At 44.8% G+C, this 25139-nt stretch overlaps 1 protein-coding gene across 3 annotated transcripts in view; it reads left to right on the forward strand.

Annotated features, from left to right (window-relative positions):
• EXTL3 (exostosin like glycosyltransferase 3) overlaps window positions 1-25139 on the forward strand; it is a 191169-nt gene that overhangs the window by 118955 nt on the left and 47075 nt on the right. For all 3 annotated transcript variants that reach the window (XM_026656362.1, XM_024203531.1, XM_024203530.1), the window contains one exon: window positions 9974-12560. In XM_026656362.1, the coding sequence (XP_026512147.1) occupies window positions 10413-12560 (2148 nt within the window). In that variant the 5' untranslated portion in view covers window positions 9974-10412. The remainder of the gene's footprint in view (window positions 1-9973; window positions 12561-25139) is intronic.

Below are 25139 nucleotides of genomic sequence, written 5' to 3' on the forward strand. Positions count from 1 at the left end.
CTGGGAGGCACTGGTTTATTTCCTGTGTAAGATGTTTGATCTTCTCCAGGAGCACCCTATAACTAAAATGTGCAATGTGCTTCGGGAAGGAAAGGATACTTCTCATAGCGACCCACTAGGTTAGAATAGATTTCTTTAAACAACTTTCACTTCAGGCTTGTGGGCATGTCTGTGCTATGCCAAGAATATTTGCTTTTATTTAGTATAAGTGGGATTGGACAAGGGAGCAGTTAAATTGAGGGTCACCTCTGGTGGGTCTCTCAGCGGGCAACTGAACTCAGAGCTCATAGGAGGTTGAATCAGGAGTATCTGATCGGAACGGTTGGATTCTCCTCCTCAAATGGTGCCTGAGGCTGGGTCTACACTACAGCGGGGTTCCGACCTAAGATACGCAACTTCAGCTACGTGAATACCGTAGCTGAAGTTGCGTATTTTAGGTCGGCTTACCTCGCGGTGAGGACGGGGGAAAGTCGACCGCTGCCGCTCCCCCGTTGACTCCGCTTCCGCCTCTTGCCGAGGTGGATTTCCGGAGTCGACGGCAGAGCGATCAGGGATCGATTTTACCGCGTCCTCACGAGACGCGGTAAGTCGATCCCCGATAGACCGATTGCTACCCGCCGGATCGGCGGGTAGTGAAGACATACCCTGAGGCAGTGCGAGCATGAGGGAGAGCTGAATGAGCAGACTGATCTAGACCATGTTACAAAGGGCCTGTGGGAAGTGAGTTTGGACACACTCCCATTGCCCGTGGGCAGGGTTCATCTCACAGAAAGCACCTGGCCTAACTACACCCTTGTTAGCAGTCTCAGCAGAGAGACGATGGACTGAATGGTAAAGGTGGCTAAGGGCTGAACTAACCTCCTGCCCTAAAGTTGGTTCCTCCAAACTGGGCATTGAGGTCTGTTGGTGGTGATGGTTTAACCAATTGTTGTTAACCTGGTCTGAGGCTAAAATCTCCTCCTCCCACCCATTCCACCTAAGGGCAGGAAGAACAAATTTTTGTGCACTGCCAAAGATACTGGCACCAAATTCAGCAAAGGGGCAGAATTTGCTCTGAATGCAAGAATGCATAGGCCATACTATCCATGTGATGGGGGTGGGCTATAGTGAAACACACAACTGGCCCAGATCAGAACAAGAAATGAAGAATTTAGTGAAAAATCTCTCTCTCTTTCTCTCGCTCTCATTTTCACTACTGGACGTTGCCCTTTGTTTTCTGTTGTTCTGGATCTGGGCCAGAGATTAATATCTCCTGTGCTACTCCTGCCTGGGCTGTACCAGCTGTATGGCGAAGTAGAGAACTTCCCTCTTTAGCACTGTCAGTTTCCAGGCACTAGAAATTGTCTAGCATGTTTTGAAAGTGAAACTTAGTGTCATTATGAAGTCGGCTATCGTACAACTGTCAAATTCGCCCGGGGTTGCTTCTAAAGCTCTGTCATTTGATTTTCTGTTCTGGGATTAGCAATGTAGTGTAATTTTGTGTCCAGAAGCTGTTTCCACCCTCAGTTCTGCAGAGCATAAAACAGCTTTTATGCTGTTATTTCTTTGTGCACAAAAATGTTTCTGGGCTTGCAGCTGTAAGAAAAAATAAATGTAAAAAAAAAATGGTTTATTAACACAATTGTTTTAGTGCATTCTTGTAAATCCTAAAGATCTGTATATGTGAAGCAGTGTATTGGGAAATCTATGGAAAAGACCTGAGTGGGAAAGTAGCTTTGTCAAACTGGTCAAATGGGCCACTTCACCTTGAGTGGTCCCTTGAAATATGTGTTAACTTCTTATGGTAAATAATCCATTCCACTTTGTATTTAGCTATGACACTCTGAGTACCTTTCCCTGACCTGAGGAAGAGCTCTGTGTAGCCCGAAAGCTTGTCTCTCTCACCAACAGAAATCGAGCCAATAAAAGATGTTACTGCACCCACCTTGTCTCGCTGGTCAAATAATGTCAGTTGACCGCCTGTTATTTAACCACGGTCAAATATTGTCAAATACTCCAGCAACAATGCCCTGAGGTAGGCAGCGACCTACTTTTTGATTGCATCATGGTGCCATTCTTTCATTTTTTTTTTTTAGCACTTCATTTCATTGTTTCACATTTTTCTGAGTTAAAATAACGCTAAGTCATTATTTTTTATTACACATTATTTGTAATTACACATAAGTCTCTAGCTAAGGCCAGGTCTTTTGGAGACCATAAAGACACTCTCTCCTTTGTTACTGTTGTTACTGTTCTAATTTATTAATGCTTTAAAATATTTGACGTTATTTGACAAGTCAAATGCCCAACCCTATAGGAAAGTAACTGAAACACAGGAATCAAGCTACTGGAAAATGCACATTGAAGGAAGGATGGTCTTGTGGTTAGGGCACTTAGATATGGGTTGAATTCCCAACTTTGTCAGACTTTCTGTGGGGCCTTGAGCAAGTTACTTAGCTTTGCTGTACCTTGGTTCCCTATCTGTAAAATGGTGCTAATGACACTTGCAGCTCAAAGGTGGTCATAAGGATAAATTTAATTAATGTTTGTAAGATGATTAGATATTACCTTGATGAGGGGAAAGGGCCTGGGAGAACTTATGGGGTTGCGCTTCACCACTGAAAACTGGGGGAAGAGAGGGTCTCTGAAATGACTTCTCCTAGAGACTCTTGATTCCCACTTTTGCAGACACCAAGTACTTCTCTGTCCAGGGTCAGATTTCCCCCCTTCCATAGTAAAACCCATGTAATCTGCACAGAGAGACCATGTTGCACCCTGCCCCTCTTTCATCACTCCCACCAGTGACTTCCTAGCAATGCATGGTACCTGGGACATCCCCTGGCCACAGTGCCCCCAGGGAACTGCAGGCTGTGGTACCTTTAGTGAAGACGCCCATGCAGTAGAAGGAATGATATTGTCTCTCCAGCTCCGCCCAGTGTTGGAGCTACCCACACATGCAGTCCCTGTCCCTTCCTCCTGCGTGGATCCCAAATTTACAGGAAAACCTTTTGTAGCATCATAAGGGAGAAGCGGTGCCTTGGTACCAGCTGCTCACTATTCAGTGTGGGAAGGATGAGATCTCTGCGTGGAGGGACCCTTCTGAATGTATATATTGGGAAAGGGTGGGCAGCGCAGGTATGACTTAGCTGTGAGATTTGAATTTATTAAATGCCTCCTGCTTTGATTGAAAACTGGGTCATGATAGAGGGGGAAAAAATATGGCTGCACCTCGTCCCCTGAAGTTACAGATTACTAGGCTTTTGTCTGTTGCACAGGTAGCAGTGTTGATCTTAGCCTGGGAGAATTTACTCTGTACTTACTAGCTCCTGAGATGGCTCAAATCCATGGTGATGATCCCTGAGGCCATAGCATGTAAGTCACTTCAGAATGAATTTTCCATCTGCTCTTCTTTAAGCAGAACTTGCACGCTGGGCGACTTTCCAAATGTACCTCAAAGCACACACCAAATAGGTTTACTCTCCTTGTTCAGCTGCAAAGGAAAATCCTCGAATGCCCATGTTTGCCAACAGATCGCAGCTTTGGGATGTAATCTTTTCTTTGAGAGCCCTGTGAATGTATTTGTCACACAAGCTCCTAAACCTAGATACAGAGGTGGGTGAGCATATTTCCTTCCTGTGGTTACACTCCAGCCAGTCGTCTTCTTCCCCAAGAGGTAGAGGAAGAAGGTGTATTTCTTAATTTAGGAGCAATATAGAAGTTTTTGATTTTTCTGTCTTCTCTTTAAAAAAAAAAAAAAGTAATGTTAGTGCTGGTGAATGATGCCATATTGACAGCCTTGGAGATGGAAGCCATATATTCAGGTTAGAACAAGTAGAGCAGAGGCGGTGCCAATGAATGCTGCCTGCACGAGGTACTTCAGTACCAACCACAAGTGGTTCACATCAGCCTTGTCTGAACAGGAAGGAAGTTTGTTCATGCGCCATGGGTCATTAAGTATGTGGCTGATAGTAGCAGTTGTGGTGATGGAGGTTGCAATTTGCTTTATACCTGGAGTAGAATAAATTGTATAACTCAGCATTTTTTGCAGAGCAGCAATTAAATTCCATGGTGGATTGGTTAGTTGAGAGTAGATAAACGGAAATAGGCGAGAGGTGGAGAAGACGGGGATGGGTGTGCAGCAGAAGACTGTTTGGGTATGTAACAGTAGCTCAGATCTAGTAGAGGAAGGAGCCATGTAGATTGTTCCTTCTGGAAGGTTTGGTACATTCCCTTGGGATTAGGTCAGTTGATCTCCCTGTGTTCCATTGATCTATTCAATAGAGAGTTATGTCTAATGGCAATTCAAGATCTGCTTTCCCTGAAGAGCTTGAAGTTTCCAGAGTTCATTTCAGAAATGTGTTCGGAGAAGAATGTCGTCTCATTAACAATGTGTGAGGGTAAAGGGGGGAAGGGAGATGTGTCAAAGACCAGGTGTGTGCAAGGGTCAACTATGTGCAGGTGGAACTTGGCGACTTTGAATAGCCATGAGCAATGATGATGGCTTTCCACCAGTACCTGAGCATAAAACTGTCCTAGTACATTGAACTAGAATTCAGAAGCAGAGGGAACTGCATTTGACTATGTGTTCCTTGTGCTTTAAAAATAAGCAAATTGGGAAAATATCTGTGGATCAGGTCCAAGAAAGGTGCGGCAGTGAAATAGGCCAACAATTTAGTTTTATAGCCTAGTACTGCAGGCCAAAGAACTTCCCAGGAAAGAGATCTTTGTAACTGAGAGAAGCCTTTTTAAAGCAAAGCTATCCCCAATATAATCGAAATGGCAAAGTAGGTTGACTGGTGAGAGGTGGTGGGGAATGTTTGCAGGAATAATCATTTGAGGAGATCAACCATTAGGGAGGGTTATCACCATTACAGCTTCTGATCCCTTGAGAAATTTACCTGCCCTTTTGTGTAATTAGGTGTGTCAAGTACCAGTTGTTACCTTAAAATGGGAACATGCCTTTTCTCTAGACAGGATTCTGTTTTTAACAGAACTGAGCAGTTCTTTGGAGTCAGATTGTGTTGTCTGTGGAGTTAAATGAATTAATACGTTCTTCCTGTTCGAGGATCCCCTTTCTGAAGGGGAAGCAACAATCTCTTACCTAGAAAAAAAAAAAACCTGGAAGCTCTCATCCTAAAACCACCAGATTAGGCTTTTTCTTTTCTTTTTTAAATCCTAACAACAAATGTGTGTCTTAATAAAACCAAAAGGAATGTCCAGCTGCGTCTATCCGGTGGGGGATAAAACCTTTGGTAAGGAAGAGCAGCCTGAAAGTGTGTCTAACATGCTTTCATTATCACTAGCACATATTTCAGACTGACAGTCGATAGTAGTTTTAACTGATCCCAAACCACACGTGTTGCATTTAAAATACCTCCCCGAACTTTTTTAGTTTCTGTCATGTGGCCTTGGAGTTAGCATCAACAGAAACAGCTGAAGTTTCAGGTTTCTAAATGCACAGAGTTCTTTTACTCTCATGCTTCATGTTTTAGGACAGGGGAGGGTGGGCTTGGTTGATTTGTTCTGTGTAAACAGAATTTATGGAATGGGGAGCCGCTGGAAGGAGCAGGAGGCAGAATAGTTGTAAGCAATCATCGTCAAGGGTAGTGGGCCAGAGTGTAGCATTTCCTTGATACTAGTGCTGTTTGAGAGTCCTAGTCCTGCCTCTTTGCCACAGGATTCGGCCCTTAAGTGCTCTGTCTGTTTATGATGGAACCTCACTAATTATGTTTAGATCCAGGGCAATTTAATGAAGATTGCTTTTCGCAAACTGTGGGGATGACTCCAGCCCCTGAGATGTCAAGCTTTCCTCTGGCCATTCCAGGAGCACCTGGCACTGACTCCCCGCACAGGGCCCCCTTTTTTGTTTTGGTACTTCAGTGGCTCCCATCACCATGGTATTTGAGCGCCTCGTGGTCTTTAATGTATTTATCCTTCCAACCCTCTCATGATGCAGCACTGTGCTATTATCCCCATTGTACAGATGGGAAACTGAGGCACAGGAGAGACTCGGTGACTCTCCCAAGGTCACGCAGGAGATCTGCGTTGTAGCACGGACCCTGACATTCACAAAGCCCTTAAATAGAGCTGCTTGAATGTGCTCCTGTAGCAGCTGCTGTTGAGTTTGGGAGACGGTGCCTTACGTGCTCCTGTGGCTCTGCTGTCTCCCAAAGGGGAGGAGAAAATAAGATAATCCTAGTTCGTAGACTGTTACTGGGTTAACCACCGTAAGATGTTCTGGAAACTGAACTCCAGGCCTCTGGGGCCAGCAGGAGTGCGGGCCAGAAGAGCGGCAAGAGGTGTTGACAGGACTCTGATTGAAGTTAGTTGTGGCACAGATAAAACCTGATGACAAAGGGGAGAGGGACAGCAATGGGACTGAAGGTTAGAGACCTCCAAGGAAACCCAGAGTGTGGCAGGAACTCTCTTTGTAGTATTTCTTTTGTCATGCCCATCACCATGGCAGACAGCACTCCCCCTTTCTGAACTGGCACTGAACCAGTGCTCTAGAATAATACCAGGGGGTTCTGTGCCGCTGGAGGTGCCAGATTTCTGATGCAAGGTCCTGTAGTGCTTGTCACAAGAGTTAGGAGTGGTGACCTATTACAGTCTGCGTACCTGAAATTCCGCCTCTAGTTTCGAGCGGTGTACGTGGCCACAGCTCCACTGACCTCAATTGAGGCTGTGGATCTGCCTCAATGTTCTTCACTTCCCATCCTAAACATGTTGTCACCCCTGTTTAAATGGCTGCTAGCGCTCATCCCAGAGACAGCTGCATGTCAGTGATGGAAAGAGCAACACGTGGAAGTTTGGAGAGTGCTTCTGAAGCTTGGAGGCTGAGGTGCTGTATTTATGAGAGTTGGTGCTAATGGCCATGAGTCACTCTTTCCTATGGCAAATGGAAGCGTTTTTAAAATAACGAGTTTAAATAAACTTTTAAAACTTTTTTTGCCTTTAGTTAATCATTTGCTTCGTACATTTGCGCATAATGAAACCTTTCTGGTCGGTAATACCTAGCGACAGCAACGTGGCCCCGGGGCACAATGAAAGGATCCTGTTGTTATCAGTGCTCTCTGTGCATGACTGACAGCCTCATGCAGAAAAATGGGAGATTTGCATTCACTGCCAGCCCTCCACCTCAGCACATACAAATGGAAGCTGGTGTGCAGGGAATGTTATTAAAATGTTCTGCTAGGAGAGCCAAGGCCTCCCACACAGATCGTACTTACCAGGAAGCAAGAAAGCTGATTTAACCTTTTCCTGACCTTTTAGTCCTTTTATCCTTCCAGCCTTTTGAGATTTCCGCTGATGCCCTTTGCTGGGCAGCATTATGAATTGGTGATGTCCCTTGATTTTCCACTGTCCTTGCTGCTTGTTCAGCTTCTGAGTGTTGCTGGTAGGGGCTGGGGAGGATTCCCATTTAATCATTAGCACAACAGGTGCCCTCGTGATGAAAATAGGTTTAGGAATTGTGGCTGTATTATCAGGAGGGATTATTCCCCCCACACACACACTTTTAATGATGGTTTGGCTGGTTAAGATCTGAATTCTCAATTGATTTTTCTGGTGTATGCTAACGTTCTAAACTGAAAATTACTCCTGATTTCTCTCCTACACACACCCTACCAAAGTGATGTCTCTCTTTACAAATTAATAAATTATAAATAAATAGGATATCTCCATTAATTTATATTTATCTCCTAGAACTGGAAGGGACCTTGAAAGGTCATTGAGTCCAGCTCCCTGCCTTCACTAGCAGGACCAAGTACTGATTTTGCCCCAGATCCCTAAGTGGCCCCCCTCAAGGATTGAACTCACAACCCTGGGTTTAGCAGGCCAATGCTCAAACCACTGAGCTATCCCTCCCCCCCTACCTTTCTGCCAGTTGGATCAGTTTGGGACAAGCTCTCCTTGTGCCTTTATTTCTTCTTTGTCAAATGCCCACGAATGTACTGGAGCTTTAAATGGGCTCGGTGAGATATTAGTTGGTCATCTTCAGCACTGGAGAGTAGACTCTTGTAACGTTTTATCTATTGCCAGTGCAGCCTCTCATAGACTTCTGGTCAGAAGGGACCATTATGATCATCTAGTCGGACCTCCTGCACAACGCAGGCCACAGAATCTCACCCACCCACTCCTGTAACAAACCCCTGACCCATGTCTGAGCTATTGAAGTCCTCAACTTGTGGTTTAAAGACTTCAAGGTGCAGAGAATCCTTCAGCAAGTGACCCATGCCCCACGCTGCAGAGGAAGGCAAAAAAACCCCCAAGGCCTCTGCCAGTCTGCCCTGGAGGAAAATTCCTCACAAACCCCAAATATGGCGATCAGCTAAACCCTGAGCATGTGGGCAAGACTCACCAGCCAGCATCCAGGAAAGAATTCTCTGTAGTAACTCAGATCCCACCCCATCTAACATCCCATCACAGGCCATTGGGCATATTTACCGCTAATAGTCAAAGATCAATTAATTGCCAAAATTAGGCTATCCCATCATACCATCCCCTCCATAAACTTATCAGGCTTAGTCTAGTGGATGAACTTAGTACCAAAGACAGTAAATAAAATTCCAACTAACGCTACGAGGATTGATGTGTGACTCCCTAATCTTGGCACAGTTGCATTTTCATAATGGCCATTGATAAAGCAGTTCATAAAAGTGGTATAGTATGTTTTATTTATTTGCATTGTGGTGTCACCTAGGAGCCCCTGTCACAGACCAAAACCTGATTGTTCTAGGCGCTGTACAAACACAGAACAAAAAGCTGGCATATATTTTGTGTGTCTGCTTATTAGTAGCAACTCTGTCTACTGGATGCCAGCTAGGACTTGCTGAAACAGGTTGCTGGCTGGCTGGCTAATGAAATTGGATTACTACTTTTTATTGTGGGAATTGCTTGAGAAACATCTCAAATCTTCCCCTTGTTTAGGGAATCACGTAACATTTGTTTTCACTGGTGTCTAAACTTGTGTATCTTGGGCCAAATTCAAATTGGTGGAAGTTAGTGACATTTCACCAAGAGTGACGATGGTCCCTTATGATTGATTGAGTTTGATCAGAGCAATTTTAAGATCCCACAGGTTGAAAGTTTGCCCTTTACAATGTAAAGGTGAATATCAAATCTATAATTCAATATAGCATGTCTTTATGACCCTCATCCTCATGATCATGTCTTTTTATGGTTTGTTTGCTCCTTATGATAAATAATACTCTTTATACAGAATCCTAAGAACATCCATCATATATGGAAAACACAAATCAGTTATTTAATTCCCCACCCCAGGCATATTTTATAAGGCCAACTGAATTCAGACAAAAGGTGGTCATAGGAAAGCAGGGGTTGCCAGTGCAGCAAGTTGAAGGTATGTCATGCATGCCTGCATTTGGTCATAAGTAAAATTAGGCTGACCACATAAAGCTAGTCCCCCAAGTGTTGCTTGTCCAAATCGCAAATCCTTCATGCAATTGTATAAGATGATCAGTTTTTAATTCAGATGGGGCCCAAGACTAGAATGGGGTATTTTGACTCAAATATGTGGTGGTAGTAATAATTTGTAAATCTGTAGTGCCATTTACCTAAGGATCACAACATGCCATAAAAAGATGGGTTACTATTAGTATCTCTATTTTTACAGGTGGGGAACTGAGGCATGTAAAGTTTAAGTGACTTGTCCAGCGTGTCACAGCGAGTCAGTGGCAGAGACAGGAATAGAAAATCTGATTTATTGACTGCTATTCTCTGTTCTGACTGCTGGACCATGCAGCTTTTATCAAGTCCTTTGATAGAACTGCCCTGCAGAAAGCTATGCATGTCTAATGAATCCTGTCAGTTCCTCGGGTTTGTAAGTACTACACAAGGAGGTGTCAGACATTCAATAGTGAATCAGAATGCCGATGATTTTGACTGTACAGCTCCTTTTAGTAAATGTCTTTGTTGTTTTATAGCTTAGTAAGGTGTCATTTTTGCCTTGTCTGACTCTATTGTTCTTTTGTAGGCATGGCAGAGTATCAACAGCGCAGAGGTGATGAGAGAGACTGATGCTTATCCAAGTCTCTTCCAGCTTGTTTTCAACTATGGCTGTTGATTCCGCATATTCATTGGATGGTAATACAGGATGTCAAGAGCAGCAGTAAGAGGTCGACTTGATCCCATTGTGTTTTTGTCGCCATGACAACACCACACTACTAGCAACAGCCAGTTAACCAGCGATCAAGGGAGGAGTTCGATGATTGATTCTAATTGGACCAAAAGTTGCATTTGCAACAAAAAGGCTGGAGGCAGCCATCGTCACGACAAGAAGATGAAATTTCCATTCTATTGGCCCCTTATTAAGCAGGCACAATAACATTTTCTTTCAGAGACTTGCTAATAAAAACTGTTTTGGTTATGGCTACTGATCCAACGTGATTGGGCGCGCACCGACTCTCAGACTCATGACTGGGTATACCATGTTGCGGAATGGGGGAGTGGGGAATGGCGGCCAACCCTGGGTGTTACGATGGTCCAGTCGGATCCGGCTCACCTGGCTTAGCTTTACCCTGTTCATCATCCTCGTCTTCTTCCCCCTCATCGCCCACTACTACTTGACCACCATTGATGATGCGGATGATGCCGGCAAGCGCATCTTCGGCCCCCGCACCGGAAATGAGCTGTGTGAGGTGAAGCATGTCCAGGACCTGTGCCGCATCCGTGAGTCAGTCAGCGAGGAGCTGCTCCAGCTGGAGGCCAAACGACAGGAGCTCAACAGCGAGATCGCCAAGTTGAACCTGAAAATCGAAGCCTGCAAGAAGAGCATAGAAAACGCCAAGCAGGATCTCCTGCAGCTGAAGAATGTCATCAGCCAGACTGAGCATTCCTACAAAGAACTGATGGCTCAGAACCAGCCAAAGCTCTCCTTGCCAATCCGGCTGCTGCCAGACAAAGATGAAGCTAACTTGCCTTTGCCAAAATCCAACAGGAACTGCAGGCTGCACAACTGCTTTGACTACTCACGCTGCCCACTGACATCTGGCTTCCCAGTGTATGTCTACAACAGTGATCAGTACCCTTTTGGTAGCTCTTTAGACCCTTTAATTAAGCAAGCCTTTGAGGCAACTGTCAGAACTAATGTTTATGTTACTGAAAATGCAAACATTGCTTGTGTGTATATAATTTTAGTGGGGGAAATGCAAGAGCCCATAATGCCAAAACCTACTGAACTAGAGCAACAGTTGCACTCTTTGCCATATTGGAGGACTGATGGACACAACCATCTCATCATTAATTTATCGAGGAAATCGGAAACTCAGAACTTCATCTATAACATCAGCACAGGGCGTGCCATGATTGCCCAATCCACCTTTTATGATGTACAGTATCGGCCAGGTTTTGATATGGTGGTATCGCCTCTAGTCCATGCAATGTCCGAACCCAACTTCCTAGAGATCCCACCCCAGGTGCCAGTAAAGCGAAAGTACCTATTCAGTTTCCAGGGAGAGAAAATAGAGTCTCTTCGATCCAGCTTGCAAGAGGTTCGTTCGTTTGAAGAGGAAATCGAAGGCAATGCCCCAGCTGACTATGATGATCGGATCATTACCACCTTGAAGGCTGTCCAAGACAGTAAGTTGGACTTTGTCTTGGTGGAATTTACTTGTAAGAACCAGCCTAAGGCAAGTCTGCCCACTGAGTGGGCTCTTTGTGGAGAAAGGGATGACAGATTAGAGCTACTGAAGCTATCTACTTTTGCACTGATAATCACACCAGGGGACACCCATCTATTGATCTCTTCTGGGTGTACCATGAGGCTCTTTGAGGCTCTGGAAGTCGGAGCCATCCCAGTGATTCTTGGAGAGCAAGTTCAGCTGCCCTATCATGATGTGATCCGGTGGAACGAGGCAGCCTTAATCATACCAAAGCCACGTATCACAGAAGTGCACTTTCTTCTGAGAAGCATTTCTGACAACGATCTCCTTACCATGAGGAGGCAGGGCCGCTTCTTGTGGGAGACCTACTTCTCCACCTCTGACAACGTGTTCAGCACAGTCTTAGCCATCATAAGGACTCGAATTCAAATCCCGGCTGCTCCTATTCGAGAAGAAACTGCAGTGGAGATTCCTCACCGCTCTGGCAAAGCTGCTGGTACTGACCCCAACATGGCAGACAATGGTGACTTAGACCTGGGGCCTGTGGAAACAGAACCACCTTACGCATCTCCCAAATACCTTCGCAATTTTACTCTCACAGCAATGGATATCTACAGGAATTGGAATTCAGCTCCAGGGCCTTTCCACCTCTTTCCACACACACCCTTTGATCCCGTTTTACCTTCAGAAGCTAAGTTCCTTGGGTCTGGGACTGGATTTCGACCAATTGGCGGAGGAGCAGGTGGTTCTGGGAAAGAGTTCCAAGCTGCCTTGGGTGGCAATGTCCCAAGGGAGCAGTTCACAGTAGTCATGTTAACCTACGAGCGGGAGGAAGTGTTAATGAACTCCCTAGAGAGACTCAATGGACTCCCTTACTTAAATAAAGTTGTAGTAGTGTGGAACTCCCCCAAACTTCCGTCCGAAGACCTCTTGTGGCCAGACATTGGTGTCCCAATCATGGTAAGAAATACCCAAATGCTCAATTTGGTTTGACATTTTGACAGTGGGAAATAACGTAGACATTTTTATCAGTTCTGTAACTTGGCGCGTCTGCCTAGTCATCCAACATTGTGCTGAAGTTTGTTGTTATACTGTGGGCTTCAAACTGCTGTCAGGACCAGGATTTTCAAGAATAGGAGAGCCTAAAGTTAGGCTCCCGAATAAGTGACCTGCTTTCCAAAGTGCCGAGTACCTAGTGGCTCCCATTGAAGTAAATGGAAGATGCTGGGTGTTTGGCACCTTTCGGAAAAACAAGTTGCATATACAGGAGCCTAAATAGGAATTTAGGAGCCTGAAGTTAAATTCCTGTTTTTGAAGATCTTTCCTCCAGCTGTTTGTTCATCACCGCTGTTGTTTGCATCAGTCATGCTTAGAGGACAAATAAAAGAATAATGCTTTACAAATGTTAATTTAAAAAAGAGGGGGAGGGGGAGGAAGATGGCACTTAAATGCACAAACTAAATGTGGGTTTTGTGCCAGGGCAGTTCTGAATGTAATAGCACTTTAGAGTGATGAGGGCATTATGCTGCATGCAAAAAGATTCATTGATTTAATATTGATTTTATTATTATTTCTGACAAATCCTGCTGCATGTGTTTAAAAACCTTTAAGGTCCAGGCAGAATAAGGAGAGAAAATTGCTCAGATAATTGCAAAATAAGCTTTCACATTAGTCCTCTCCAGTGCTTGCATTTTGGGAAATACTTGCAACAGTTCTGCTTAAGTGTTAACCCTTTCATAGCTGGGCAGTGGGGGGTGGAAATTTTTCTCTTTTGACTTACTAATGGGTGTCATTTGTGAAAGAAAAAATGTTTTTCTCTGGATCAACCTCCTTTCTATATTATTCCTGCCATTTTTCTCTCCTTGCAAATATTATTTTATTTATTACTGATGCAGTGCCAGAGGCCTGTTCGCACTTTACAGACCATTAGAGGACAGGGATCCTGGTGTGACAGATTTACAGTCTAAGGGTACGTCTATACTTACCTCCGGGTCCGGCGGTAAGCAATCGATCTTCTGGGATCGATCCCGGAAGTGCTCGCCGTCGACGCCGGTACTCCTGCTCCGCGAGAGGAGTCGACGGGGGAGCCTGCCTGCCGCGTCTGGACCCGCTGTAAATTCGAACTAAGGTACTTCGACTTCAGCTACGTTATTCATGTAGCTGAAGTTGCGTATCTTAGTTCGAAGTGGGGGGTTAGTGTGGACCAGGCCTAAGGTAGTGGTCATCAATCAGTCGATTGCGATCGACTGGTCGATCCTAGAGGATCTCCCAGTCAATCGTGATCTCCGGCGGTGCAGCATGGCTGCCGCTATAGCAGACTCCCTGCCTACCCCGGCCCCACGCCACTTGTGGAAGTGGCCAGCGTGGCCGGGGGGACAGGGGTCTCCCTCCACGCATTGCCCCTGCCTGCAAGCACTGCCCCTGCAGCTCCCATTGGCCGGGAGAGCTGCGGGGGCGGTGCTTGCAGAGAGGGGCAGCATGTGGTGCCAATTGCCACACACACACACACCCCGCAGGGGCACGTTGGCCCCTTCTGGGAGCAATGTGGGGCCGGGGTAAGCAGGGAGCCTGCCTTAGCCTCTCTGCGCCCACCACCGACTGGGAACCGCCGGAGGTAAGTGCTGCCTGGCGGGAGGCCGCACCCCAGTCCTGAGCCCCCTCCCAGAGCCAGCACCCCATACCCCCTTCTGCACCCTGAACCCCCTCCTGCATCCCAAGCCCCAGCCCTGACCCCCCTCCCAGAGCCAGAACCCCATACCCTCTCCTGCACCCCAACACTCTGCCCCAGCCCTGACCCCCCTCCCAGAGCCAGCACCCCATACCCTCTCCTGCACCCCAACACTGCCCCAGCCGGAGCCCCCGCCTGGACCCAAACTTCCTCCCAGAGTCCGCACCCCCTTCCGCACCCCAATCCCCTGTCCTAGCCCAGAGCCCCCTCCTGCACCCAAACTCTCTCCTAGAGCTTGCACCCCTCACCCCCTCCCAAACCCCTACCCCAGCCCAGTGAAAGTGAGTGAGGGTGGGGGAGAGCGAGCGATGGAGAGAGGGCGGGGGATGGAGCGAGCAGGACGGGGCTTTGGGGAAGGGGCGGGGCCTTGGCTAAGGGGTAGATCCTGGGTTGCCCTTAAATTCAAAAAGTAATCTTAGGCGTAAAAAGGTTGGAGACCTGTGGTCTAAGGAGTAAAATGTTCATAAATCCTTTTTGAAAATGTACCTTATATACTTAGGGGCCTGAGGGCTTGTCGAGAGGAACAGTTAGGCTATGTCTACACTACGCACCTTTTAGCGACACCAGCCGTGCTGCTACAGCTGTGCCACTAAAAGGTGTGCAGTGTAGCCACTCTTTGTCGGCAGGAGAGAGCTCTCCTGCCGACAAAAGAAATTCCGCCCCCAACGAGCGGCGGTAACTTTGTCGGCAGGAGAGCTTCCCTGTTCGCACCAGCGCTTTTCGTCTATAAAACTTCTGTCGTTCGGGGGCGGGGGGCTTCACATCCCTGAACGGCAAAAGTTTTACCGACGAAAGTCCAGTGTAGACAAAGCCTTAAGGCTTGGCTACACTTGCAAGTCAGAGCGCACTAAAGCCACCCAGTGTGCTCTAACTCACTCCCCGTCCACACTGGAAAGGCATGTAGAGCGGTCTGACTCCGTGGCTAGAGCGCTTCTGGTACTCCACCTCGGCGAGAGGAATAACGTCTGATGCGTCTTGGCTGAGACGCCCCAGCGTCAATGTGAACGAGGTGTTGCATTACTGTGCTCTGATTGACTTCCAGAAACGTCCCATAATCCCCTTAAGTCAAGTGGCCACTCTTGTCGTTGTTTTGAACTCGGCTGTAGGAATGCGGCTATGCCCTTTCAAAGCTCCGTTTCTGACAGCCGGCATGCTTATCTGCTCCAAGAAAAAGCAGACATTACTTAGGAATGTTGCTTGCTGTCAGTGTGAGAGAGAGAGAGAAGGGGGAGAGGGGGGTCTGAACTTACCAGAGAGCATGCTGACACACTCTCAGCACCCCAAAAACCCACTCTCTCTCCCCCTACATACACACAACACACTCCCTGTCACACTTCACCCCACGCATTTGAAAAGCACGTTGCAGCCACTTGAACGCTGGGATAGTTGCCCATAATACACCGCTCCCAATGCCGCTGCAAGTGTCGCAAATGTGGCCACGCCAGTGCGCTTGCAGCTGTCAGTGTGGACAGACTGCAGTGCTTTCCCTACTGCGCTCTCCGAAGGCTGGTTTAACTCAAAGCGCTCTACATCTGCAAGTGTAGCCAAGCCCTTAGTTTGCAGAGAGCTGTGGTTTGAATCTACCCCGCAGTAGCTTGCCATAGGCTGCGTGAACCCTGCTGACATTCATTAACAGTTTGTTAATGGGCTTTGATGTAGTCGTTTCAAAGAGGACTAGATCAGAGCCCATTAACAAACTGTTAAGGAGCATCAGCAGGGTCCAGATGGGCTGTCAGTTCGTGCAGGCTAATGTGGGGTAGATTCACACTCCAGCTTGCCACACATCAATTGTTCATGTACACGAGCCTTAAGTCTCATTGAAAGTCAATGGGACTCTTAATAGTGTGTAAACTTAAGTACGTGTGTAAGGCCAGGTCTACACTAAAAAGTTACGTCAACCCAGCAACATCACTTGGGGTGTGAAAATCCCCCGGGTAGATGGCGCTAGGAAGAATTCTTCTGTTGTCCTAGTTACCACCTCTCAAGGAGGTGGATGAGCCACAATGACAGGAGAACCCCTCTTGTCGCTGCAGTGAGTGGCTACGCTGAAGCGCTACAGCTGCAGTGCTGATGCGGTGCCGCTCTAGCAGTTTCAGTATAGACATAGCCTAAGTCTTTGGAGGAGGAGGCCATAAATTAGAAGAATATTTTTGTTTCAGAGTAGCAGCCGTGTTAGTCTGTATCCGCAAAAAGAACAGGATGCATCCGAAGAAGTGGGCTGTAGCCCACGAAAGCTTATGCTCTAATAAATTTGTTAGTCTCTAAGGTGCCACAAGTACTCCTGTTCTTTTTGAAGAATATTTTTGAACTTCTTAGCCAGTCTGTTTCCTGACTTCATATTTAACTCACATTGGGAGTCTGTCACATTTGTTAGCTTTATAAAGTCCCCCTTCTTCTGTGGGGCTAATGAAATAAGAGCATAAACCCAGCCAGCTAGCTGGAATTGAATCTCAGACATTAAAGGTGGAGGAGGAGGGGAGAACCTATCAAGCTGTATAGTTCATCCCTTTACAAGGGAAGAATATCCAATAATATTGGATTTTCAGTTTATGAAGCAGCGTAGAAGTTCTTTACTGCGGTCTATTGAGCATATAGCCCAGTAAATTCAGAGAACCAAGAATTGGCCTTAATTTAAATTACAGGTAGAAAATTGTGGTTTTTAAAATGTCTCTCTTCCAATGCAAGCAATTACTAGCACTGTATGACTGCTAGGAACAGAGCAATAATGCAGCTGTGCCAAAGCGATCACTGATCAAAGCACCTAAAACCAGAAGGCTATTGAAGTAAAGTAAATTACAGTGTAATGAGACAGAATGCAGCATGCCTAGTCTATCCTGGGCTGAAAGTCTAGCCACTGATAACCTTGAATTAGAAGTCAATGGGTCAGGATGAAGGAAAGCATCCTGAAACCTGTGCATGCAGTGCAGATAATTGGTAATGTTTGCTTCCATGTTGTGTTTTGTCACAATTGGTTGGGAGATCCTTCCCTCCCAAATGATCCCAAAATCTCACCAGTAGTGCTGCTAGAGCAGAGTAAATAATTGATGGTGAATAATTTGCTGTGATATTTTCTGCTTGCAGGAAGAAGTTGCCATGTCCTTGAATTTATTCTGTCATTTTTTTTTTTCCTGTATGGTTTGATCACAAACAGTTCATTGAGTATTTGATACGTGGTGTTTGAGCTGTACTGCTTAGTTGTGGTTGGTCTCACAAAGTCACGTGGTATAATTTTGTTTCCCAGTGGAGTGTAATTTACAATCAAGAGCAAGGCTTGAAGGAGCCTCTGGGGCTTTGAATCTTTCATGGAGAGGGAGAAGGTAAACAAAGTTAAGAAACACATTTTACTTTTAAACCTCTTCCTTTCTCTCTGAGCCATATATTCCATGCCTGAAGCAACATTCCTAGAAAAATCTGGCTACTGTGAGGTCTATAGGCTGTGTGCAGAGCTGAAATTATATTTTTACCTAGTCTCAGTCATAGAGAGTAGGGGTGTATACACTGTATGTTCCCATTTGGAAAGGATGTGAGCAGATCCCCATGTAATTTAAGTGTGTCTGTGCAAGGGCTCTGGTGGGGACTTCTGAGAGATTGAGCCCTCTCGCATGTCAAAATAGTTCCCCATCCCATGTAAAAATATAATGTAAGAATTCTCATGTATGTGAGTGTAAAATATGCTTCCTTCGAGCATTTGTATGAGTAGAACTGTGAATTCGCAGAATTTTCATTGAAAGTGAACTTGGAGGGGTGTGAATTTGCCGATGCAAATGCGTCTAAAAATTTGATTATATTCAAACATTTTTCTGCATTGTTTTCCCAGCTCTGGATATCATGCTGTCTTTAGCATTAGGCGTTATCCAGCAAATTTGTCTGATTCATTTGGCTAAAGCCTAGTTGGCAAGAGGGATTAAATCTTTCTGGCAGCCATCAGCACTGATTCAGCTCTACTGCATTAGCAACGTTGGGACCCCTCGTGTAGACAGCTCCTGCAGTTGCCACAATTTTTAACACCATGTCGGTTGCACTTAGCCACAGGGAATGCAACTGCTATTTCTCTGCTTCGGGGAAAAAGGGGAAAAAATAAACATATTCAAATTAGATCTCCTTTATTGGGAGACACGGATCATTCCTCTGACTTTAGGTAAGGAGCAGCCACTCTGGGCCATTCAGTTAACTCCTTAACCAGGGACAAGTAAATAACTTTTCTTACAGGTGGAACGAAAGCTAAGAACACAGGAGAGAGAGAGATTGATGATGAGTTAGCTTTCACGTTCTATCCATGCTCCACATTCATGGGTGTGCGCACACATCCTGAAAAGATTCCCTAACGCAGAAAAAGAATTTGTCATTAAGGACACAGTATTGCCGAGGTTGTAGAGGAGGTTCCCAACTTCCCCTTTCAGGATCTCCCCTCTCAGGGATCCCTAAACAGTGAACGGCAAGGAATAACATTCCCTGCTTTGCAATTCCCTGAGAGCCCTTTTCATCCAGACAAGTACAGGTTAAGGGGGAAAAAATAAACCATCTCAAAAAGACAGGCCACCCACCCAACCCTTGCAAATAGTAATAAAAACCAGGGAGTCAACCTGAACCTGAGATCTGATGCAGAGAGATTTTTTAAGGGAACCCTGTTATGCCAAGTAGAGGACTGCCCATGGAAGGAAATTAAAACTCCCAGAACACCTCCCTCCCCTCTCCGTCTCCTCCCAGTTCCGTCTGAGTGCTATTGTCCATCAACTCAGGCCTCAGACTTGGTGGGTGAGACAGGCGAAGTGTGGAACACTGGACCTTTTGTTTTCACTTGAGGCAGTAAGGCTCCACTGCACTTTGTTTCTGGCTTTGTGTCCCTGGCACTGAAGTTCCTCCCTGCTGCCACCACAGGGTAAGTTATTCTGTTATGCTGGGTTGAGGGGCACCTGGAGGGGAGAGGCCTGAAGGAAGTAGGGGTGGGGGTTGAAGGAGGGACTCTGGGGGGCCTGAATAAAGGAAGGGAGTGGACTGAGGGGGCTAGGGAAGGGAGTTCAGTCTGAAGGGGTTGGGGTTCTGTAGCAATTCTTGTATGACTAATGACCCCATTGTCACTTCACCTCTCTGGCTGGCTGGGCCTAGAACATCTCCCCTCTGCCCACTATGCAAGAGGAAGTTTTTTCCACAATAGAATTATCGCATATTGCTTGATATATACACACACTCTCTCTCTCTCTCTCTCTCTCTCTCTCTCTCTATTTTAAGATTTGCAGTTCCATGGTGTAGAATCTTCTATTGTTAAAATAGGCAAAGAAATATTAGTGTGGGGGGGAAACCCTAAGGCCTATTGCTGTCCTTTGTTACTTCTTTGGGTTCCTTTATTTCAATGTCAAGTACTTAATTAATAACTTTCTCTTTCATTCTTAATCTTACAAGACAGTTGGAATGTTTTCAGTTGCATTAAATCTTTGAACTGATTGGCTTATACAAGTAGAACCAACTAAACACAGTCCTTTGCTCTTGCCATACTGCTGGCCCAATTGCAGAATCATTCCCAGCCCCAAACTGAGGCTGTGTTCCTACCTAGTCCCTGAGGTGTGTCCTTGAGAACTGTCCCCACAGGAACATAGGCCCTAACTCCATTTTCCTTCCACTGATGACCACGATACACTGGGGATATGACCATCAGGCTACTCATTCAAACGGAAGACAGCCTTCAAGCAACTATGGGTAAGATTTAAAAAAAAAAAAAATCCTGTGAGGAAATTCTTTTCATTAGACTGGACCAAGAATTTCTACTTGTAAAGGTGGTAATTGCAGGATTGTTATGATGGGAATACACGCATCAGATTTAGAGCGGCACATACAAAGACATCGCCCAGATGTTACTCAAGAGAAGCAATCCACAAGTGAGACAAATTCACATAATGATGATGATAATCCTAACCTTCTGTGCAAAAGAATTAATCTGCCCTTAAACCAATGTACTCTAGATTCTATGTTGAAAAGCGAGGTGATAAAAGTGAAGATTGTGTCTACTTTGCCTGAAGCTTGCCTTGAATTAGTAACAGTGAATGGTAGACCTTTTAAGCTGATGCAAGTTTCAGGCTTCTGAAGAATTCTTAAGTCTCTTCTTGAAGGTTTTGGCAATAAACTGTTAATAAATGCTGAAAATATTCAGGACAAATGTATTGCCCTTGCATCCTGAATATATCACGAAATTAAGCAGGCGGTCAAGGGCAAGTTTATTTCTTTGAAAGTTGATTGTGTTACTTGTTTTGGTAGATCTGTTTTAGGAGTTAATATGCTGTATATTACAGATGGAAAACGTATTTTGCGCACACTTGTTATGAAGCAGATCCCTGAGAGGCACACTTCTGAACACCTGAAGGCATTGATAGTCATAAGCTGTAATAGAATTTCTCTGAAGCAGATCTATAGCGTTACCACTGATAATGCCGCTACTACTGTATGGTCAAACCTGACAAATGTGTGATTGCAAACCAGGAAGGAGAGTGGGGAAAAAAGATGAATCTGATAACGAGAGTGAAGAGGAAAATAATGAGGACTTTCTTGTGGAAAAGAGACTCCAGGAGATGTTACACAACAGGACCAGTTTCAGGTGACTGAAGAGAGAGAATTCAACATGGGTGGTGGTGTTGCTGTTCTTCAAGGAGCTTGCTGTTCTGCTCATAGCTTGCAACTTGCTGGTGAGGATGCTATGAAAGAACGCTTTGTGAACCATACTGATGGAAAAGCATATCTAGTTTGCAAAAGGCTTAGGACCCCAGCAGTTATGGTGATTATGAAAATGCATAATTTAAAGAAGCCAATCCTAGATTGTCAAACTAGATGGCATTCCACATGTGATATGCTTGAAAGACTCATAGAACTCAAGGATTTTTGTGAGGCTATGGCAGCCACTTCTGCAAACCAAGACCTTTATATGAGTGATGGGAAATGGAAGGCCACCAAAAGTATTATGGCAGCACTAATGCCTGCTAAATTAAAAACAAAGGCATTTCAATGAGAAGAACTTACTCTGAGTGATTTTTACAGAGCCTGGCTAAAATGCTGACTAGACACATCAAAGTTGTTTTCTTTGCCTTTTACTGAATCACTTTTCGCCTCAATGAAGAGACATGAGAAAATGTTGTTGGACAGTGATGCATTTTGATCCTGCATTTACCTGGACCTCATCTGCTTCTCTCAGATGAGGACAAAGAAGAAGTTAAAATTCATCCACCTAATATGGGCTAATTGGGAATTACTACAATCTGATATTCCAAATGATGAACTGACCGATTTTCAGTCAGACATGTTTGGACAGTCAGGTGATGACCGTAAGCATGTGAGAAGTCCAAGAGACAATTTTTGGTCAAAGTAAGGTCCTTCCTGGATTCTTTTATTGATAAGCCTCATCTCAATAAAAGTGAAAATATTCTTCACTAATGGGAGCAACAAAAAATGAGACCTGAACTATATCAATTGGTATGCATCAGACGAAGTGAGTATTCACCCACGAAAGCTCATGCTCCAATACGTCTGTTAGTCTATAAGGTGCCACAGGACTCTTTGCTGCTTTTACAGATCCAGACTAACACGGCTACCCTCTGATGTTGTGTTTGCTGTTCTTGCTGCGTAAGTCCGTGTAGAAAGGGCATTTTCTGGGCTGAAATATGACTGACAGAGTTCTGGAAGATGTTGTACTAGTGCATGCAAATAACTTGCTTAAAAAATAAATAACTTTTCTACAGTGAGAGAAATATTTATCATTGTATTCTTTTGCTAATGTTTACACTGCAAGCATACAAGTGTGTGACGTTAATCTGCAGGAAATGTATCTGAACTGGTTCAAAGTGGTTGAACTGGTTACCAGACCACCATTCTAACCTAGTGTCTGAACCAGAACCAAACTAGAGAATTAAGAAATATTGAAGAACCTGAACTGGAACTGAACCAAAATTTTTAACGGTTCAACTCTTGCTCCAGACCAGACCATCTGCGTACTCAATGCCTTGAACTGATCCTCTTTTCCTGATCACTAGAGCACCTTCACACTCTTTGGTAGCATTGTATATGAAAATTAATATAGACTGGATACTGAACAAACCAAGCAAGTGGTGTTTGCAGTGTTTCAAATGTGGTCCTCCAATATTGGCACATGCTCTGGCTTGCATAATCCAGCTCTGCTCACCACATATCTCCCAGACCTCAAGCAGGTTGCAAAGGCTGTTTTCTGTCCAAGAACATGGCGGAGAGGAAAATCGAGATGGACTTCAGTTCCCCTTTCTCTTCCAGTGTGCTGTTAATTCTGAAAAATTAAAAGACATGGAACACATTGGATTGAGCCGGCATTAATTAGCCTTCCGAAAAGAATGGTCACTGTTTGTTTTAGAAAGGGTGGTTAGCCAGTTTTAGAGATCCCCAGGTTTTGGTGGGCTAACCTCAAAGGCCCAAATATAAATGAAAATGATGGTTAAACCTTGGACCAGCTTGCAGACAAACAGCCACCAATTCTCTAAGGCAGCAATTAAGTGATCGATTTCCCCTTTGGAAGTGTACTTGAAACCAGAGGACCAGAGTTTAAGATGGGAAAGCAGAGTATGACTTGCAGCCTTCTCAGTTAAACTTTTTACCCCATTGTTTCTCAACCTGTGAATCATGACCCCCAGTGCGGGTTGTGAAAGGCAAGCAGGGAGGCCACCAGGTGTTGACAATTTTATTACAATATAAAACAAAGAATGTGTCATTCCCTCCACTCCTTGCACACCCTTATTCTCAAGTTCCAGTATTCTCTGTCAACCTCGTGAAACATACAAAATTATATAGGCTTATCGTTATCCTTGATTTTTTTTTATAGTAAATGTTAAGGGGGTCGTGAAAATGTTTTACTTTGAATAAGGAGTCGCCAACATGAAAAGGTAGAAAAACACTTTTACCCTACATGGTGTCAAGTATCAGAGGGGTAGCCGTGTTAGTCTGAATCTGTAAAAAGCTACAGAGGGTCCTGTGGCACCTTTAAGACTAACAGAAGTATTGGGAGCATAAGCTTTCGTGGGTAAGAACCTCACTTCTTACCCAGGAAAGCTTATGCTCCCAATACTTCTGTTAGTCTTAAAGGTGCCACAGGACCCTCTGTTACTTTTACCCTAGTGTATTAACAGCCTCAAGGATCTTACCTCACCAAAGGTCATTGGAGAACCAAGCAGCCCACCTCAAAATTCCTGAAAGAGTAAAGTTGCCCCTGCTTTGTTAATCACCTTGCTGTGTTATTGAGTTTAACAGTAATCTCTGGTGGGCTCCAAATAATGTTAGTTTCAATTATTTTTTTATTTTATTTTAATTTTGGTCATTAGAAACCTACTTGGATTGCAGCAACTGGTTCACTGCGAGTTGACTCCTGTTGGTCTGATCTTCTATGAGGGAATACTTCAGCGATGTATCTTGAGAGGAGTACTTGGATGGCTAGAATCTTTCACCTCTTGGTTATCAGTTCCAATCCAGACCAGGCCATTAGCAATAGTAATTTTCTAACCATTTGATGGCTGCTTAGTGGTCTGTGTGAAAGGCTTAGATCAGTGGTTTTCAGCCTGTGGTCTGTGGACCTCTGGGGTTCACACACTATGCCTAACATTTCCAAAGGGATTCACAGCGACATTTGAAATTTTTAAGGGGTCCGCAAATGAAAAAAAGATTTGAAAACTACTGGCTTAGACTCAGTCCAGTTCCCATTGGCCAGGTGCCTACATTATTATTTATGTATTAAAATAGTATTAATCATGTTTGTTATAGTAGTGCTGAAAGACCAACCAAGAATGGGCCCACATTGTGCTAGGTGCTGTACAACCACAGAGTTCAGGGCAGGGACTGTCCACTAAAACTTACAATCTAAATAAACGAGACAGGCACAGGGCAGGGGTGGGGCAGAACACACAAGCAGAGTAAACAATGATGGCAGCCGTAGAACCTCACGATTTTTGGAGGTGGGGGCTAGCTAGGAGGCTTCTAGAGGTTCTAACCCTATTGTTCTGGGCACCGTAGAGATAGAGTAAAAGGCAGATATGCTCTGAAGAGCTTACAGTCTACATTCTGCGCCCCTCTAAAAGTTTGGTTGTGTTACCACGTGTGGATTTTGGGCCAGGTCCATCTCTGTCACCGACAATATCTACAACCCTCTACTCTGTTCAGAGCCAGTTTAGCGTAGCACCTCTCCATGTGCCACAGCAGTGACTGGTAGAGCCCTGCAGTGGGAAAGGGATCCCGCAGGACTTGCTGCCATAATAGCGGGAGCATGTAAAATGTACTTCGTTGCAGACAGGATTGGGTGGGCAAAAAACACAGACTGCGGTAATTTGCGGGAAAACTCTAAATCTTTTTAAATAAAGGTTTAGATACTTAAATTTAAACAAAAGATAGAAAGAGGTTTGATGTCTATTATGACAGGAGTTAAAGTATTTTTTTACATGGTTTAAGAAAGATTTGTTTTATTATTTGAGTGGTAAAAATTTGTGTCTGAATTTGTTATAAAAATACATTAACAGACTTTTTTTTGTTTGTTTTTTGTTTGTTTTTTTAGTAGCATGAGGGAACCTGTCTCATGTGGGATTTGCAGGATCTAAGGTTTTTGCGGGTGAGAGCGGGATAAAAATGCAAGAAACAATGCAGGAGCGAGGTATGGCGGGGTGGGACGGAAGCGGGATTAGGCCCATGTACTAATATTTTTGCAAATTACTCACTCGTTCTCTGAGATTATACCCTGATCATAAATAGCTTTTAACGCCCGTCTCTTGTGAATTTCCAGCCCCCCTTCTCACCCCCAAGGAATGATCAGCATTGTGCAGACT

Source organism: Terrapene carolina, unplaced genomic scaffold (assembly GCF_002925995.2).
Source record: "Terrapene carolina triunguis isolate 2854851 unplaced genomic scaffold, T_m_triunguis-2.0 Scaffold228, whole genome shotgun sequence".
In the NCBI taxonomy this organism is placed as follows: Eukaryota; Metazoa; Chordata; order Testudines; family Emydidae; genus Terrapene; species Terrapene triunguis.